This window comes from Pecten maximus, chromosome 1 (assembly GCF_902652985.1).
Source record: "Pecten maximus chromosome 1, xPecMax1.1, whole genome shotgun sequence".
NCBI classification, from domain to species: Eukaryota; Metazoa; Mollusca; class Bivalvia; order Pectinida; family Pectinidae; genus Pecten; species Pecten maximus.
The window spans coordinates 1632698-1653286 of record NC_047015.1 but is presented as its reverse complement, the minus strand read 5'-3'; the positions used below and the strand labels follow the sequence as shown (position 1 = coordinate 1653286).

At 39.7% G+C, this 20589-nt stretch overlaps 1 protein-coding gene across 2 annotated transcripts in view; it reads left to right on the top strand.

Annotated features, from left to right (window-relative positions):
• Nucleotides 1–19707, top strand: part of LOC117321917 (wings apart-like protein homolog) — a 47376-nt gene extending 27669 nt beyond the window's left edge. For both annotated transcript variants that reach the window (XM_033876555.1, XM_033876546.1), the window contains exons 13-17: nucleotides 9161–9298; nucleotides 11706–11985; nucleotides 13162–13250; nucleotides 16590–16685; nucleotides 17793–19707. In XM_033876555.1, the coding sequence (XP_033732446.1) occupies nucleotides 9161–9298; nucleotides 11706–11985; nucleotides 13162–13250; nucleotides 16590–16685; nucleotides 17793–17858 (669 nt within the window). In that variant the 3' untranslated portion in view covers nucleotides 17859–19707. The remainder of the gene's footprint in view (nucleotides 1–9160; nucleotides 9299–11705; nucleotides 11986–13161; nucleotides 13251–16589; nucleotides 16686–17792) is intronic.
• Nucleotides 19708–20589: the final 882 nt, after the last annotated feature.

The window sequence follows — 20589 nt, the reverse complement described above, 5'->3', positions numbered from 1 at the left end:
TTGTTATCGCTATTTCTGAGAAAGTACTGAAGGGATCTTTCTCAACTTTCATATATAGGTTCCCTTTGGTGCCTAGTTATGCATATTGCATTTTGGGACCAATCGGAAAACAACATGGCCGACAGGCAGCCATCTTGGATTTTGACAATTGAAGTTTGTTATCGCTATTTCTGTGAAAGTACTGAAGGGATCTTTCTCAAATTTCATATATAGGTTCCCTTTGGTGCCTAGTTATGCATATTGCATTTTGGGACCAATCGGAAAACAAAATGGCCGACAGGCAGCCATCTTGGATTTTGACAATTGAAGTTTGTTATCGCTATTTCTGTGAAAGTACTGAAGGGATCTTTCTCAAATTTCATATGCAGGTTCTTCTTTGTTCCTGGTTATGCATATTGCATTTTGAGACTAATTAGAAAACAACATGGCCGACAGGCAGCCATCTTGGATTCTGACAATTAAAGTTTGTTATCGCTATTTCTGTGAAAGTAATGAAGGGATCTTTCTGAAATTTCATATGCATGTTCCCCTCAGTGCCTAGTTATGCATATTGCATTTTGAGACCAATCGGAAAACAACATGGCCGACAGGCAGCCATCTTGGATTTTGACAATTGAAATTTGTTATCGCTTTTTCTGTGAAAGAACTGAAGGGATCTTTCTCAAATTTCATATGGAGGTTCCCCTTGGTGCCTACTTATGCATATTGCATTTTGAGACCAATCAGAAAACAAAATTGCTGACAGGCAGCCATCTTGGATTTTGACAATTAAAATTTGTTATCGCTATTTCTCAGAAAGTAATGAAGGGATCTTTCTGAAATTACATATGCAGGTTCCCCTCAGTGCCTAGTTATGCATATTGCATTTTGAGACTAATCAGAAAACAACATGGCTGACAGGCAGCCATCTTGGATTTTGACAATTGAAGTTTGTTATCGCTATTTCTGTGAAAGTACTGAAGGGATCTTTTTCAAATTTCATATGTAGGTTCCCCTCAGTGCCTAGTTTTGCATACTGGGACCAATACGAAAACAACATGGCCGACAGACAGCCATTATAGCTAAATCTTAAATTCTATATATAGGTTCCCCTTGTTTGAATAGTACTAGAGGGCTGTTTCTGAATTTACACAGATAAGTAAGACTTAGAGGAAGGGAAAAGTAGGGAAAAGATCAATCTGACATGGAACCTATAAAGATCATTCAATGGTGGGCGCCAAGATCCCTCTGGGATCTCTTGTGACAATTGAAATTTGTTATCGCTATTTCTCAGAAAGTAATGAAGGGATCTTTCTGAAATTACATATGCAGGTTCCCCTCAGTGCATAGTTATGCATATTGCATTTTGAGACTAATCAGAAAACAACATGGCTGACAGGCAGCCATCTTGGATTTTGACAATTTTAGTTTGTTATCGCTATTTCTGAGGAAGTACTGAAGGTATCTTTCTCAAATTTCATATGCAGGTTCCTCTTTGTTCCTGGTTATGCATATTGCATTTTGAGACTAATTAGAAAACAACATGGCCGACAGGCAGCCATCTTGGATTCTGACAATTAAAGTTTGTTATCGCTATTTCTGTGAAAGGAATGAAGGGATCTTTCTGAAATTTCATATGCAGGTTCCCCTCAGTGCCTAGTTATGCATATTGCATTTTGAGACCAATCGGAAAACAACATGGCCGACAGGCAGCCATCTTGGATTTTGACAATTGAAATTTGTTATCGCTATTTCTCAGAAAGTAATGAAGGGATCTTTCTGAAGTTACATATGCAGGTTCCCCTCAGTGCCTAGTTATGCATATTGCATTTTGAGACTAATCAGAAAACAACATGGCTGACAGGCAGCCATCTTGGATTTTGACAATTGAAGTTTGTTATCGCTATTTCTGTGAAAGTACTGAAGGGATCTTTTTCAAATTTCATATGTAGGTTCCCCTCAGTGCCTAGTTTTGCATACTGGGACCAATACGAAAACAACATGGCCGACAGACAGCCATTATAGCTAAATCTTAAATTCTATATGTAGGTTCCCCTTGTTTGAATAGTACTCGAGGGCTGTTTCTGAATTTACACAGATAAGTAAGACTTAGAGGAAGGGAAAAGTAGGGAAAAGATCAATCTGACATGGAACCTATAAAGATCATTCAATGGTGGGCGCCAAGATCCCTCTGGGATCTCTTGTATATATATCGCATTTACTTACGCATTAACACTGAATGTCACCGCATCCCATGCAGCCTGTTTTGTCTCATGGGTCACTACGGACCCACGGAATTTGCCGAATCAGATATCTTCCCTTCTAACAACTTCCTCCACCAAGACTACCTTCTCCTTCTCTGTCCAATTCATGGCTCTTTTTGCTGCCATTATTACTACCACAAGTGCAGACGACAACTGCAGACGTCAGTTGACAGGAGTACGGGAAAAATAGTGATACGAAAAATAGCGCGACATGTCTTTTTCACCTCCATTACAAAAGATCTACTTTCACTTTCAAAAATAGCCGTCTCAGCTGAGACCGGACTCAAACTGAGTTGAGATTTTTCATGAAAGCCATATTTGAGAAAATCTCAAGTGAGAAAAATCTCAAGGATTTGAGATCGATTTGAGTTTGAGATTTTGCTCAGTTTGAGATGTTTTGTGCAAGCGGGGCCTGAAGGGATCTTTCTCAAATTTCATATGTAGGCTCCCCTTGGTGCCTAGTTATGCATATTGCATTTTGAGACCAATCGGAAAACAACATGGCCGACAGGCAGTCATCTTGGATTTTGACAATTAAAGTTTGTTATCGCTATTTCTGAGAAAGTACTGAAGGGATCTTTCTCAAATTTCATATGTAGATTCCCCTTGGTGCCTAGTTATGCATATTGCATTTTGAGACCAATCGGAAAACAACATGGCCGACAGGCAGCCATCTTGGATTTTGACAATTGAAGTTTGTTATCGCTATTTCTGAGAAAGTACTGAAGTGATCTTTCTCAAATTTCATATGTAGGCTCCCCTTGGTGCCTAGTTATGCATATTGCATTTTGAGACCAATCGGAAAACAACATGGCCGACAGGCAGCCATCTTGGATTTTGACAATTGAAGTTTGTTATCGCTATTTCTGAGAAAGTACTGAAGGGATCTTTCTCAAATTTCATATGTAGGCTCCCCTTGGTGCCTAGTTATGCATATTGCATTTTGAGACCAATCGGAAAACAACATGGCCGACAGGCAGCCATCTTGGATTTTGACAATTGAAGTTTGTTATCGCTATTTCTGAGACAGTACTGAAGGGATCTTTCTCAAGTTTCATATGTAGGCTCCCCTTGGTGCCTAGTTATGCATATTGCATTTTGAGACCAATCGGAAAACAACATGGCCGACAGGCAGACATCTTGGATTTTGACAATTGAAGTTTGTTATCGCTATTTCTGAGAAAGTACTGAAGTGATCTTTCTCAAATTTCATATGTAGGCTCCCCTTGGTGCCTAGTTATGCATATTGCATTTTGAGACCAATCGGAAAACAACATGGCCGACAGGCAGCCATCTTGGATTTTGACAATTGAAGTTTGTTATTGCTATTTCTGAGAAAGTACTGAAGTGATCTTTCTCAAATTTCATATGTAGGCTCCCCTTGGTGCCTAGTTATGCATATTGCATTTTGAGACCAATCGGAAAACAACATGGCCGACAGGCAGCCATCTTGGATTTTGACAATTGAAGTTTGTTATCGCTATTTCTGAGAAAGTACTGAAGGGATCTTTCTCAAATTTCATATGTAGGCTCCCCTTGGTGCCTAGTTATGCATATTGCATTTTGAGACCAATCGGAAAACAACATGGCCGACAGGCAGACATCTTGGATTTTGACAATTGAAGTTTGTTATCGCTATTTCTGAGAAAGTACTGAAGTGATCTTTCTCAAATTTCATATGTAGGCTCCCCTTGGTGCCTAGTTATGCATATTGCATTTTGAGACCAATCGGAAAACAACATGGCCGACAGGCAGCCATCTTGGATTTTGACAATTGAAGTTTGTTATTGCTATTTCTGAGAAAGTACTGAAGTGATCTTTCTCAAATTTCATATGTAGGCTCCCCTTGGTGCCTAGTTATGCATATTGCATTTTGAGACCAATCGGAAAACAACATGGCCGACAGGCAGCCATCTTGGATTTTGACAATTGAAGTTTGTTATCGCTATTTCTGAGAAAGTACTGAAGTGATCTTTCTCAAATTTCATATGTAGGCTCCCCTTGGTGCCTAGTTATGCATATTGCATTTTGAGACCAATCGGAAAACAACATGGCCGACAGGCAGCCATCTTGGATTTTGACAATTGAAGTTTGTTATCGCTATTTCTGAGAAAGTACTGAAGGGATCTTTCTCAAATTTCATATGTAGGCTCCCCTTGGTGCCTAGTTATGCATATTGCATTTTGAGACCAATCGGAAAACAACATGGCCGACAGGCAGCCATCTTGGATTTTGACAATTGAAGTTTGTTATCGCTATTTCTGAGACAGTACTGAAGGGATCTTTCTCAAATTTCATATGTAGGCTCCCCTTGGTGCCTAGTTATGCATATTGCATTTTGAGACCAATCGGAAAACAACATGGCCGACAGGCAGACATCTTGGATTTTGACAATTGAAGTTTGTTATCGCTATTTCTGAGAAAGTACTGAAGTGATCTTTCTCAAATTTCATATGTAGGCTCCCCTTGGTGCCTAGTTATGCATATTGCATTTTGAGACCAATCGGAAAACAACATGGCCGACAGGCAGCCATCTTGGATTTTGACAATTGAAGTTTGTTATTGATATTTCTGAGAAAGTACTGAAGTGATCTTTCTCAAATTTCATATGTAGGCTCCCCTTGGTGCCTAGTTATGCATATTGCATTTTGAGACCAATCGGAAAACAACATGGCCGACAGGCAGCCATCTTGGATTTTGACAATTGAAGTTTGTTATCGCTATTTCTGAGAAAGTACTGAAGGGATCTTTCTCAAATTTCATATGTAGGCTCCCCTTGGTGCCTAGTTATGCATATTGCATTTTGAGACCAATCGGAAAACAACATGGCCGACAGGCAGACATCTTGGATTTTGACAATTGAAGTTTGTTATCGCTATTTCTGAGAAAGTACTGAAGTGATCTTTCTCAAATTTCATATGTAGGCTCCCCTTGGTGCCTAGTTATGCATATTGCATTTTGAGACCAATCGGAAAACAACATGGCCGACAGGCAGCCATCTTGGATTTTGACAATTGAAGTTTGTTATTGCTATTTCTGAGAAAGTACTGAAGTGATCTTTCTCAAATTTCATATGTAGGCTCCCCTTGGTGCCTAGTTATGCATATTGCATTTTGAGACCAATCGGAAAACAACATGGCCGACAGGCAGCCATCTTGGATTTTGACAATTGAAGTTTGTTATCGCTATTTCTGAGAAAGTACTGAAGTGATCTTTCTCAAATTTCATATGTAGGCTCCCCTTGGTGCCTAGTTATGCATATTGCATTTTGAGACCAATCGGAAAACAACATGGCCGACAGGCAGCCATCTTGGATTTTGACAATTGAAGTTTGTTATCGCTATTTCTGAGACAGTACTGAAGGGATCTTTCTCAAATTTCATATGTAGGCTCCCCTTGGTGCCTAGTTATGCATATTGCATTTTGAGACCAATCGGAAAACAACATGGCCGACAGGCAGTCATCTTGGATTTTGACAATTAAAGTTTGTTATCGCTATTTCTGAGAAAGTACTGAAGGGATCTTTCTCAAATTTCATATGTAGATTCCCCTTGGTGCCTAGTTATGCATATTGCATTTTGAGACCAATCGGAAAACAACATGGCCGACAGGCAGCCATCTTGGATTTTGACAATTGAAGTTTGTTATCGCTATTTCTGAGAAAGTACTGAAGGGATCTTTCTCAAATTTCAGATGTAGGCTCCCTTTGGTGCCTAGTTATGCATATTGGATTTTGAGACCAGTCAGAAAACAACCTGCCCGACAGGCAGCCATCTTGTATTTTGACAATTGAAGTTTGTTATCGCTATTTCTGAGAAAGTACTGAAGGGATCTTTCTCAAATTTCATATGTAGGTTCCCCATGGTCCCTGGTGTTGCATTTTGGGACCAATCCGAAAACAACAGACAGCTATTATTCCTAAATCGTAAATTTTATATATAGGTTCCCCTTGTTTGAAAAGTACTAGAGGGCTGTTTCTGAATTTACACAGATTAGTAAGACTTAGAGGAAGGGAAAAGTAGAGAAAAGATCAATCTGACATGGAACCTATAAAGATCATTCAATGGTGGGCGCCAAGATCCCTCTGGGATCTCTTGTTTTCTTTTGCGCCAAATTATTGACAAGAGTTGAAGGATTTCGGTGAAAATTGGTACCACTTACAAAACCGTCTGTTGCCATGGTAACAAATGGAGGTTTCTGATTGGTTGAAATTTCTAAATTGTTCGATTTCGGTGAAAATTGGTACATAGTGGTTTTTAGGGAAGCCAAACACAATGGTACCACTTACGAAACCGTCTGTTGCCATGGTAACAAATGGAGGTTTCTGATTGGTTGAAATTATTGGGAATTTTCGAGTTGATTTTGGGAAAAAATCAGGCTAAAACGCATTGAGAATGGGGTCGTTTGGCGCACCCAGTTATATAGGCAGGAAAAACACTGACAATAATTATTACATTTACCCTGAAGGGTCAGACACATAGCGGGGCCCTTTCTGACGTGTCAGTGTTCTAGTTATAATGGTGGTACTGATGTCTACACTTGTTATAATGGTACTGGTGTCTACACTTGTTATAATGGTACTGATGTCTACACTTGTTATAATGGTGGTACTGATGTCTACACTTGTTATAATGGTACTGGTGTCTACACTTGTTATAATGGTACTGGTGTCTACACTTGTTATAATGGTGGTACTGATGTCTACACTTGTTATAATGGTGGTACTGATGTCTACACTTGTTATAATGGTACTGGTGTCTACACTTGTTATAATGGTGGTACTGATGTCTACACTTGTTATAATGGTACTGATGTCTACACTTGTTATAATGGTGGTACTGATGTCTACACTTGTTATAATGGTACTGATGTCTACACTTGTTATAATGGTACTGGTGTCTACACTTGTTATAATGGTACTGATGTATACACTTGTTATAATGGTACTGATGTATACACTTGTTATAATGGTACTGATGTCTACACTTGTTGTAATGGTACTGATATCTACACTTGTTATAATGGTACTGATGTCTACACTTGTTATAATGGTACTGATGTCTACACTTGTTATAATGGTACTGATGTACACATTTGTTATAATGGTACTGATGTATACACTTGTTATAATGGTACTGATGTCTACACTTGTTGTAATGGTACTGATGTCTACACTTGTTATAATGGTACTGATGTCTACACTTGTTATAATGGTACTGATGTCTACACTTGTTATAATGGTACTGATGTCTACACTTGTTATAATGGTACTGGTGTCTACACTTGTTATAATGGTACTGATGTATACGCTTGTTATAATGGTACTGATGTCTACACTTGTTATAATGGTACTGATGTCTACACTTGTTATAATGGTACTGATGTCTACACTTGTTATAATGGTACTGGTGTCTACACTTGTTGTAATGGTACTGATGTCTACACTTGTTATAATGGTACTGATGTCTACACTTGTTATAATGGTACTGATGTCTACACTTGTTATAATGGTACTGATGTCTACACTTGTTATAATGATGGTACTGATGTCTACACTTGTTATAATGGTACGGATGTCTACACTTGTTATAATGATGGTACTGATGTCTACACTTGTTATAATGATGGTACTGGTGTCTACACTTGTTATAATGGTACTGATGTCTACACTTGTTATAATGGTACTGATGTCTACACTTGTTATAATGATGGTACTGATGTCTACACTTGTTATAATGGTACGGATGTCTACACTTGTTATAATGATGGTACTGATGTCTACACTTGTTATAATGGTGGTACTGGTGTCTACACTTGTTATAATGGTACTGATGTCTACACTTGTTGTAATGGTACTGGTGTATACACTTGTTATAATGGTACTGATGTCTACACTTGTTATAATGGTACTGATGTCTACACTTGTTATAATGGTACGGATGTCTACACTTGTTATAATGGTACTGATGTCTCCACTTGTTATAATGGTACTGATGTCTACACTTGTTATAATGGTACTGATGTCTACACTTGTTATAATGGTGGTACTGATGTCTACACTTGTTATAATGGTGGTACTGATGTCTACACTTGTTATAATGGTGGTACTGATGTCTACACTTGTTATAATGGTGGTACTGATGTCTACACTTGTTATAATGGTACTGATGTCTACACTTGTTATAATGGTACTGATGTCTACACTTGTTATAATGGTACTGATGTCTACACTTGTTATAATGGTACTGATGTCTACACTTGTTATAATGGTACTGATGTCTACACTTGTTATAATGGTGGTACTGATGTCTACACTTGTTATAATGGTGGTACTAATGTCTACACTTGTTATAATGGTACTGATGTCTACACTTGTTATAATGGTACTGATGTCTACACTTGTTATAATGGTACTGATGTCAACACTTGTTATAATGGTGGTACTGATGTCTACACTTGTTATAATGGTGGTACTGATGTCTACACTTGTTATAATGGTACTGATGTCTACACTTGTTATAATGGTGGTACTGATGTCTACACTTGTTATAATGGTACTGATGTCTACACTTGTTATAATGGTGGTACTGATGTCTACACTTGTTATAATGGTGGTACTGATGTCTACACTTGTTATAATGGTGGTACTGATGTCTACACTTGTTATAATGGTGGTACTGATGTCTACACTTGTTATAATGGTACTGATGTCTACACTTGTTATAATGGTACTGATGTCGACACTTGTTATAATGGTGGTACTGATGTCTACACTTGTTATAATGGTGGTACTGATGTCTACACTTGTTATAATGGTACTGATTTCTACACTTGTTATAATGGTACTGATGTATTATGGTCAACTATTGCTGAACAATTATGTGTATATTTTAATTTGAAATATATCTTTTCTGCAGAGTCTGGGTTTGATGATCAATCTGGTTGAGCACTGTGAGGTAAACCGCCGACGTTTGATTGACACCAAAATAGATTCACCTTACGAATTTGAGAAACGCCAGAAAGACATAATTCCAGCTCCAAAGGCTCTAGTCCAGGTATGATCACTAATAATAATAATGAGGAGAAGGAAAAGTACAGAAAAGTATAGAACAGATAATAATAATGAGGAGAAGGAAAGTACAGAAAAGTATAGAACAGATAAGGCAAACAAATAATAAACATAATACAATGATAAGGTCAAAAGGATTTAATTACTTTGTTGTCAGGCCAATTTTTTCAAAAGTGATGTAACAAGGACAAACATGTAGTTTTTACAAGTATGCTTTGACCATTGCAATTACCGTAAATATTTGCGTACAGTGCACACTTCAAAAATTGATGTTTATTTCCTTGAAATTGTATATCAGCAATTATGTGGATTTATCTAAGTCAATTGTGAGCCACACATGCAATCTCACTTGAACAAGTTGCCTAATTCAGGTCCAAAACGATGCATAATGACTCAATTAAAATCAAACAAAACTTGAAATGATATATCGGTACTTAGTTAATTCATAACTCTAAATAAGTCACCTTATAAATCCAGAGCTTTGCCACAAACTGATATTTATTTACAGTAGCTTTAACAGCAAGGTTAACATACCTTGATCTTGTGTGGCAGTCACTGACCAACTGACCCTATAAATTACGATCTAACTGTGATCTTGTGTGTCAGTCACTGACCAGCTGGCCCTATAAATTACGATCTAACTGTAATTTTGTGTGTCAGTCACTGACCAGCTGGCCCTATAAATTACGATCTAACTGTGATCTTGTGTGTCAGTCACTGACCAACTGGCCCTATAAATTACGATCTAACTGTGATCTTGTGTGTCAGTCACTGACCAACTGGCCCTATAAATTACGATCTAACTGTAATTTTGTGTGTCAGTCACTGACCAACTGGCCCTATAAATTACGATCTAACTGTGATCTTGTGTGTCAGTCACTGACCAACTGGCCCTATAAATTACGATCTAACTGTGATCTTGTGTGTCAGTCACTGACCAGCTGGCCCTATAAATTATAATCTAACTGTGATTGTGTATGTCAGTCACTGACCAACTGACCCTATCAATTACGATCTAACTGTGATCTTTTGTGTCAGTCACTGACCAGCTGGCCCTATAAATTACGATCTAACTGTAATTTTGTGTGGCAGTCACTGACCAACTGACCCTATAAATTACGATCTAACTGTGATCTTTTGTGTCAGTCACTGACCAACTGGCCCTATAAATTACGATCTAACTGTAATTTTGTGTGGCAGTCACTGACCAACTGACCCTATAAATTACGATCTAACTGTGATCTTGTGTGTCAGTCACTGACCAACTGGCCCTATAAATTACGATCTAACTGTGATCTTGTGTGTCAGTCACTGACCAACTGACCCTATAAATTACAATCTTACTGTGATCTTGTGTGTCAGTCACTGACCAGCTGGCCCTATAAATTATAATCTAACTGTGATTGTGTATGTCAGTCACTGACCAACTGACCCTATAAATTACGATCTGACTATGATCTTGAGTGGCAGTCACTGACCAACTGGCCCTATAAATTACAATCTAACTGTGATTGTGTATGTCAGTCACTGACTAACTGACCCTATAAATTACGATCTGACTATGATCTTGTGTGTCAGTCACTGACCAACTGACCCTATAAATTACAATCTAACTGTGATCTTGTGTGTCAGTCACTGACCAACTGGCCCTATAAATTACGATCTAAGTGTGATCTTGTGTGTCAGTCACTGACCAACTGGCCCTATAAATTACGATCTAAGTGTGATCTTGTGTGGCAGTCACTGACCAGCTGACCCTATAAATTACGATCTTACTATGATCTTGTGTGACAGTCACTGACCAGCTGGCCCTATAAATGATGATCTAACTGTGAAAACTGCTCTAATTCATCGTCTGCACTGAAAAATTTATCCAGTGGTATGTTTATTTCATTGATGTAAAAGTAGTGACCAGCACACAGACAGCAAAATTGTTTCCATATGCAAAATGGCATCCCGTATTACATTACATAGCCTACTGTACTCAGCTAATTACCAGTCAATCTTATAATTGGGCTTAAATAGCTTTGTATATATCGTGTATAGATACCACAAACACTCTTATTAACCTGCAAATCACAAGATAATTTAGGGTAGGGTTAATTATTTTGTTTGTACAAACATCATGATTCCAATTAAATATTGTAATGTAGCTTACAGATTCCTTTCCTGTTATGCTGTAGAATTCAGTTACCATGCAGTTTCTAAACATTTGTTGTTTTCTTTTTTGAAAATAAATCTAAAAGACATACCTAGGCACTATACACGAATATCTACAGTTCATAAATGGATTTTCCTGGAAATGCTTATTCCATACTGAGGAATTTTGAGAATTTACAGTGATTCTAAATTTGGCCTTAATTGTATTGAATAGATCTGTTATATTTTATTAGGTGTTTTGTCATCGATATGAAATAGCCAAGAAGATGGAGGAACAGGATTTTGGTGAGCCTACCACTCCTCAGGCCTCACCCAACAAAAGCGGAGAGTGGAAAGAATCTGACTCCGGAATAGAATGGGTAATCAACTCTGCCAAGAAGGCCAAGGAGGCTGAGCAGGCGGAGAGGGAACAAAGAACTGAGAATGAGGACACACCTCTAAAGGAGAAATTGAAACAAAATGAAGAGGATGGCAGAAATGCTAACATAGATGACGAGGATACATTTACAAAAGGTCTGCAATTTTAGGAATTGTACAGTATGGAGTGGACATTAACATTTACAGTGGAACTTCGTTAACTCGAAGTCGACGGGACCACCAAAAAACTTTGAGTTATCCGAGTGTTCGAATTAAGCGAGTTATCATTTTTGGTGAAAAGTTTGGTCAATATTTGTCAACATTATATAATCATAATAACTCCGCTCTGTCGCTCATCAGTTAAGTGTGAAGACTGGTCAATACATGTAAATATATATGTAATGTTTCGTTCTGTCACTTGTAGTTTGGTGTAGTTTTGCCGATATACAGTCACGATAAAGTTTCTTAAAGTAGGTTTGTAGTGCTGATAGAATTTAGCTGTTAAAAAATGTCGGCGTTTACCACCGATCGTTGCTGGACACGAAAATTATACTTTGGGTTATTCGATCATTTCAAATAGGATTTTTATTGTTGGGACCAAATTTTCACTTCGTATTATCCGAGTTTTTTCGAGTTTTCCGAGTTTTCTTTACTATAAAGAGAGAATTCAGCTGGGACTGACAAGGTACTTCGAGTTAAGCGGGGTATTTGAGTTTTCCGAGTTCGAGTTAACGAAGTTCCACTTTACTTTCATTTTAAATTTAAGATTGATTTTTTAACAAAATAATCAGCAGAGTCACTCCGATAGATGTATCATAATGAGTCACTCTGATAGATGTATCATAATGAGTCAAACTTGTAATAATGGTGGTACTGATGTCTATACTTGTTATAATGGTACTGATGTCTACACTTGTTATAATGGTACTGATGTCTACACTTGTTATAATGGTACTGATGTCTACACTTGTTATAATGGTACTGATGTCTACACTTGTTATAATGGTACTGATGTCTATACTTGTTATAATGGTGGTACTGATGTCTACACTTGTTATAATGGTACTGATGTCTACACTTGTTATAATGGTACTGATGTCTACACTTGTTGTAATGGTACTGATGTCTACACTTGTTATAATGGTACTGATGTCTACAGTTTCTGCAGTACACTCAAACCACAGTTCACTCAAACCAGTTCCACAAAAATCAGATCTTTCAGTACACTCAAACCACAGTTCACTCAAACCAGTTCCACAAAAATCAGATCTTTCAGGATACTCAAACCAGTCACACAAAAACTTCTATCTTAATTTTGTTTTTCTTTCACAGCTCTGCACAGAGCGGGCAAGCACATGGAAAACAGCATTGTAGCCTCATATGTAGCACTCTTACTGGGCTGTGTGATACAGGATAACACGGTAAGTAACACCCAGACCAGCCTCACATTTAATACTCTTACTGGGCTGTGTGATGGTAGGTCTGTACTGGGGATTGGGATGGTAGGTATGTACTGGGGATTGGGTTGGTATAGGTCTGTACTGGGGACTGGGATGGTAGGTCTGTACTGGGGACTGGGATGGTATAGGTCTGTACTGGGGACTGGGATGGTAGGTCTGTACTGGGGACTGGGATGGTATAGGTCTGTACTGGGGACTGGGGTGGTATAGGTCTGTACTGGGGACTGGGATGGTATAGGTCTGTACTGGGGACTGGGATGGTAGGTCTGTACTGGGGACTGGGATGGTATAGGTCTGTGCTGGGGACTGGGGTGGTATAGGTCTGTACTGGGGACTGGGATGGTATAGGTCTGTACTGGGGACTGGGATGGTAGGTCTGTACTGGGGACTGGGATGGTATAGGTCTGTACTGGGGACTGGGATGGTATAGGTCTGTACTGGGGACTGGGATGGTATAGGTCTGTACTGGGGACTGGGATGGTAGGTCTGTATTGGGGACTGGGATGGTAGGTCTGTATGGGGGACTGGGATGGTAGGTCTGTACTGGGGACTGGGATGGTATAGGTCTGTACTGGGGACTGGGATGGTATAGGTCTGTACTGGGGACTGGGATGGTATAGGTCTGTACTGGGGACTGGGATGGTATAGGTCTGTACTGGGGACTGGGATGGTATAGGTCTGTACTGGGGACTGGGATGGTAGGTCTGTACTGGGGACTGGGATGGTATAGGTCTGTACTGGGGACTGGGATGGTAGGTCTGTACTGGGGATTGGGTTGGTATAGGTCTGTACTGGGGACTGGGATGGTAGGTCTGTACTGGGGACTGGGATGGTAGGTCTGTACTGGGGACTGGGATGGTAGGTCTGTACTGGGGACTGGGATGGTAGGTCTGTACTGGGGACTGGGATGGTAGGTCTGTACTGGGGACTGGGATGGTATAGGTCTGTACTGGGGACTGGGTTGGTATAGGTCTGTACTGGGGACTGGGATGGTATAGGTCTGTACTGGGGACTGGGTTGGTATAGGTCTGTACTGGGGACTGGGATGGTATAGGTCTGTACTGGGGACTGGGATGGTAGGTCTGTACTGGGGACTGGGATGGTAGGTCTGTACTGGGGACTGGGATGGTATAGGTCTGTACTGGGGACTGGGTTGGTATAGGTCTGTACTGGGGACTGGGATGGTATAGGTCTGTACTGGGGACTGGGATGGTAGGTCTGTACTGGGGACTGGGATGGCAGGTCTGTACTGGGGACTGGGATGGTAGGTCTGTACTGGGGACTGGGATGGTAGGTCTGTACTGGGGACTGGGATGGTAGGTCAGTACTGGGGACTGGGATGGTATAGGTCTGTACTGGGGACTGGGTTGGTATAGGTCTGTACTGGGGACTGGGATGGTAGGTCTGTACTGGGGACTGGGATGGTAGGTCTGTACTGGGGACTGGGATGGTAGGTCTGTACTGGGGACTGGGTTGGTAGGTCTGTACTGGGGACTGGGATGGTAGGTCTGTACTGGGGACTGGGATGGCAGGTCTGTACTGGGGACTGGGATGGTAGGTCTGTACTGGGGACTGGGATGGTAGGTCTGTACTGGGGACTGGGATGGTATAGGTCTGTACTGGGGACTGGGATGGTAGGTCTGTACTGGTGACTGGGATGGTAGGTCTGTACTGGTGACTGGGATGGTAGGTCTGTACTGGGGACTGGGATGGTAGGTCTGTACTGGGGATTGGGATGGTATAGGTCTGTACTGGTGACTGGGATGGTATAGGTCTGTATTGGGGACTGGGATGGTAGGTCTGTACTGGGGACTGGGATGGTAGGTCTGTACTGAGGACTGGGATGGTATAGGTCTGTACTGGGGACTGGGATGGTAGGTCTGTACTGGGGACTGGGACGGTAGGTCTGTACTGGGGACTGGGATGGTAGGTCTGTACTGGGGACTGGGATGGTAGGTCTGTACTGGGGACTGGGATGGTATAGGTCTGTACTGGGACTGGGATGGTAGGTCTGTACTGGGGACTGGGATGGTAGGTCTGTACTGGGGACTGGGATGGTATAGGTCTGTACTGGGGACTGGGATGGTAGGTCTGTACTGGGGACTGGGATGGTAGGTCGGGACTGGGATGGTAGGTCTGTACTGGGGACTGGGATGGTATAGGTCTGTACTGGGGACTTGGATGGTATAGGTCTATACTGGGGACTGGGATGGTAGGTCTGTACTGGGGACTGGGTTGGTATAGGTCTGTACTGGGGACTGGGATGGTAGGTCTGTACTGGGGACTGGGATGGTATAGGTCTGTACTGGGGACTGGGATGGTATAGGTCTGTACTGGGGACTGGGATGGTAGGTCTGTAATGGGGACTGGGATGGTATAGGTCTGTACTGGGGACTGGGATGGTAGGTCTGTACTGGGGACTGGGATGGTAGGTCTGTACTGGGGACTGGGACGGTAGGTCTGTACTGGGGACTGGGATGGTAGGTCTGTACTGGGGACTGGGATGGTAGGTCTGTACTGGGGACTGGGATGGTATAGGTCTGTACTGGGACTGGGATGGTAGGTCTGTACTGGGGACTGGGATGGTAGGTCTGTACTGGGGACTGGGATGGTATAGGTCTGTACTGGGGACTGGGATGGTAGGTCTGTACTGGGGACTGGGATGGTAGGTCGGGACTGGGATGGTAGGTCTGTACTGGGGACTGGGATGGTATAGGTCTGTACTGGGGACTTGGATGGTATAGGTCTATACTGGGGACTGGGATGGTAGGTCTGTACTGGGGACTGGGTTGGTATAGGTCTGTACTGGGGACTGGGATGGTAGGTCTGTACTGGGGACTGGGATGGTATAGGTCTGTACTGGGGACTGGGATGGTATAGGTCTGTACTGGGGACTGGGATGGTAGGTCTGTAATGGGGACTGGGATGGTATAGGTCTGTACTGGGGACTGGGATGGTAGGTCTGTACTGGGGACTGGGATGGTATAGGTCTGTACTTGGGACTGGGATGGTAGGTCTGTACTGGGGACTGGGATGGTAGGTCTGTACTGGGGACTGGGATGGTAGGTCTGTACTGGGGACTGGGATGGTATAGGTCTGTACTGGGGACTGGGATGGTAGGTCTGTACTGGGGACTGGGATGGTAGGTCTGTACTGGGGACTGGGATGGTAGGTCTGTACTGGGGACTGGCATGGTAGGTATGTACTGGGGATGGGATGATGGGTGTACATGTGTATTTGGGACAGGGATGGTAGCTGATTATTATTAGTCTATTTGATGTTATTTTTTTCTTTTTACAGATGTTTGTGGACAACATTAAACAATACCTCCCCAAAGGCAACTTCGATGACATGATTACTATTCTGAAGAAATTCTTGGGATTTATGAATTTAACCGTGAGTGAATTGCTTTACAAAACCTGATGTCGTTATTTTAACCTAATAGTTATCACCCGCTTCCCCCCAAATGGATTATAATGATTTAGATTTGTCTGCTGTCTGTCTTGCTTCATTTCTATACAATTAACTGCAGGAAATGTTGACAGATTTTTAGGTCACCTGAGGTTTTGTCTTAGTAACAAACTTTAAAGCCTTAAGGGCTCGGTTAATTTCAATTGCCGTTTTTGACTGACTTTGGAGGGGGGTTATGGCCCCTTTCTTATAGAAAAGCATTGCTTTCTACCGTTTCCATGATATAACTGGAATATTCTTCAAACGTGATGCTTCAGTTCTCTGCCAAGTTCAATTGCCTGACCTTATTTGACAGAGTTGTTGCCCCTTCATTAATTAAAAATGTTGTTTTCTGTTATTTCCGTGAAATAACAGGAAGAGTTCTTAACAGATTTTCTTTAGACTTGATAACAAAGTTAAATGCCCTAAGGGCTTGGCCAAGTTTGATTCCCACTTTTGCCTGACTTTATTTGGCGAAGTGATACATGTAGTCCCTAGATTAATAAAAAAATTGTTTTCTGCTGTTTCCTTGCTATTGCTCCCACATATATTATCCAATTATCATTAAACTTAGCAAAGAGTTCCTTTATTCAACAGAATTTATCATTTTGTTGGGCTACAATGACATGTTTGCTCCAAACCTCAAAAATGTTTACCTACAATATATCAGGAAAGCGGGGGGATACGAATTCCACTAATTTGCTTGTTGTTGCTGATGAAGTGTTTAGTTTTTGCAGACTGTTTTCTGATCAATTTGACTTTTGATGTTGTCTGTTTCTAATTAAGTTTGATGTCATTTATTGTAGACTATTGTAGACTAATGTAGACTATTGTAGACTATTGTAGACTAATGTAGACTATTGTAGACTAATGTAGACTATTGTAGACTATTGTAGACTAATGTAGACTATTGTAGACTATTGTAATGTAGACTATTGTAGACTAATGTAGACTATTGTAGACTAATGTAGACTATTGTAGACTATTGTAGACTAATGTAGACTATTGTAGACGATCTTTGTTTCTGATGAGTTTCGCTGTTTGCTATTGCAGACTGCCATTGGTAGTACTGGAGGGAAATCCATAGCACATGTGATCGAAGTACTGGAAGGTTGCTAGCAACACCAGACATCCTTTCCGTGTCCAACGGAATCAACCACAACAAAAACAGCTGGCTGTATTTAAAACATTAAGATGAAAGTCATGTTTCCAGTAGTAACCTTAATAATGGAAGGAAACATGAAAATTGTGATAGTCATATAGTTTTTCATTCATTTTTGTGAAATATAGCAAACATTGTGGTGATATGTTTGTAAAATTCGGATAAGCTCCAGTTGCAAAACAGTCGCAGATGTGAATTAAGAATGTCTAACAATGTTCCATGATAACCTGATAGCATTTTAAAACATCATCTACATTTAATTGAAATTTTCATTGATTTCTCGAGAATGGTAGGAGTAACACTTTTTTGTACATACAAGCATGTAAATGAATTGATATGAAAAAAAAATAATAGGCAAAAATTGAACATATTCTGTGTAATAATATGAAAGGCAACATATTTTACCTATGAATGTACAAGGATGTGATCTGTGTATGTACAGAGATGTGACCTGTGTATGTACAGAGATGTGACCTGTGTATGTACAGAGATGTGACCTGTGGTTTATAAGGTTTTCTATGTGACTTGTGAATGTACAGATGTTAGGGACAACATTGACTGGACACCAGCATCCCTGGATTAGAAAAATGTTCAGAAGTAAAAACTCTGCCCTTTGGTGAATGAGTCCACTGTTGAAGTACATGAACATGTAACTGGACAAATGAGTTAGCAGCATCATAAGGTTGAGTGAATGATCAGCTCGTTTATAGTGAGAGTGTGGTGAAAAGATCAGCCCCTGTTTATAGTGAGAGTGTGGTGAAATGATCAGTCCCTGTTTATAGTGAGTGTGTGGTGAAATGATCAGCCCCTGTTTATAATGAGTATGTGGTTAAATGATCAGTCCCTGTTTATAGTGAGAGTGTGGTGAAATGATCAGCCCCTGTTTATAATGAGTATGTGGTTAAATGATCAGTCCCTGTTTATAATGAGAGTGTGGTGAAATTATCAGTCCCTGTTTATAGTGAGAGTGTGGTGAAATGATCAGCCCCTGTTTATAATGAGAGTGTGGTGAAATGATCAGCCCCTGTTTATAATGAGAGTGTGGTGAAATGATCAGCCCCTGTTTATAATGAGTGTTTTGTGAAGTCACGTTTTATATTAGACTTAATGTGCAATCAAGGTATCCCATTCTATTTCCTTGTAGTTTACTTATAGAGTGTGTAGTTTAGAAAGTGGTGAGGGTATGTTTTGGAGAATGAGTGTATTTAGGAAAGAAAATGTTGTGAAATCAAGTGGCCTTTCATTGCTATCATTAATATTATTCTTAAGCCGAACTCCATTTTGTATCCCAGATTGTAAAATAGTTTGTAGGACTTTTTAACCACCTGGTATGATCATGTTTAGTGGAAGTGGATTAAATTTGAAAAGGTGACTGGTGTATCAGAAACTGAATTTTCACTAAAATTGTACATAAATCATGTGTCAACTGTAGGTAGATATGTAAGAGAGTGCTCGGTACTAGTTTTCTTGTCTGTTCATATGGTTTCACTATTGTGTATTTCTTAACAAACTTTCATTAAAAAGATTTTCTTTATTGACACATTACAAAAAAGTATTGATTGTTGAGTGTAGGAGTGTATCAGGTTCATTTCTTTTTTCTTCTTTTTTTTTGTTTCTTTTTTTTTTGATTCAGCATGAACATGGTTTTGTTTCTCCATCTTGTGTCACCTTTAGTGTGTTGTCAGTTTAAGGCATGATTCTGTTCCTCTGAGTTCCTCACATTTTGATGGTATGTCATGCAGAACTTTGTATTTATGTATAGATCTTCAGTATCATAAATTGAATAAATATTTTGAAATACTGGAATATGTGTCAATAGTTATGATAACTAGTAAAACTACCAATTTTATACTAGTAAGACTACCAATTTTATACTAGTAAGACTACCAATTTTACACTAGTAAGACTACCAATTTTATACTGGTAAGACTACCAATTTTATACTGGTAAAACATCCAATTTTATACTAGTAAGACTACCAATTTTATACTAGTAAGACTACCAATTTTACACTAGTAAGATTTCCAATTTAACACTAGTAAGATTTTCCAATTTTATACTAGTAAGATTTCCAATTTAATACTAGTAAGACTTCCAATTTTAGACTAGTAAGACTACCAATTTTATACTAGTAAGACTACCAATTTTATACTGGTAAGACTACCAATTTTATACTGGTAAGACTACCAATTTTATACTAGTAAGACTACCAATTTTATACTAGTAAGACTACCAATTTTATACTAGTAAGACTACCAATTTTATACTAGTAAGACTACCAATTTTATACTAGTAAGACATCCAATTTTATACTGGTAAGACTATCCAATTTTATACTAGTAAGACTTCCAATTTTATACTAGTAAGACTACCAATTTTATACTAGTAAGACTACCAATTTTATACTAGTAAGACTACCAATTTTATACTAGTAAGACTACCAATTTTATACTAGTAAGACTTCCAATTTTACCAATTTTATACTAGTAAGACTACCAATTTTATACTAGTAAGACTACCAATTTTATACTAGTAAGACTACCAATTTTATACTAGTAAGACTACCAATTTTATACTAGTAAGACTACCAATTTTATACTGGTAAGACTACCAATTTTATACTAGTAAGACTACCAATTTTATACTAGTAAGACTTCCAATTTTATACTAGTAAAACATCCAATTTTA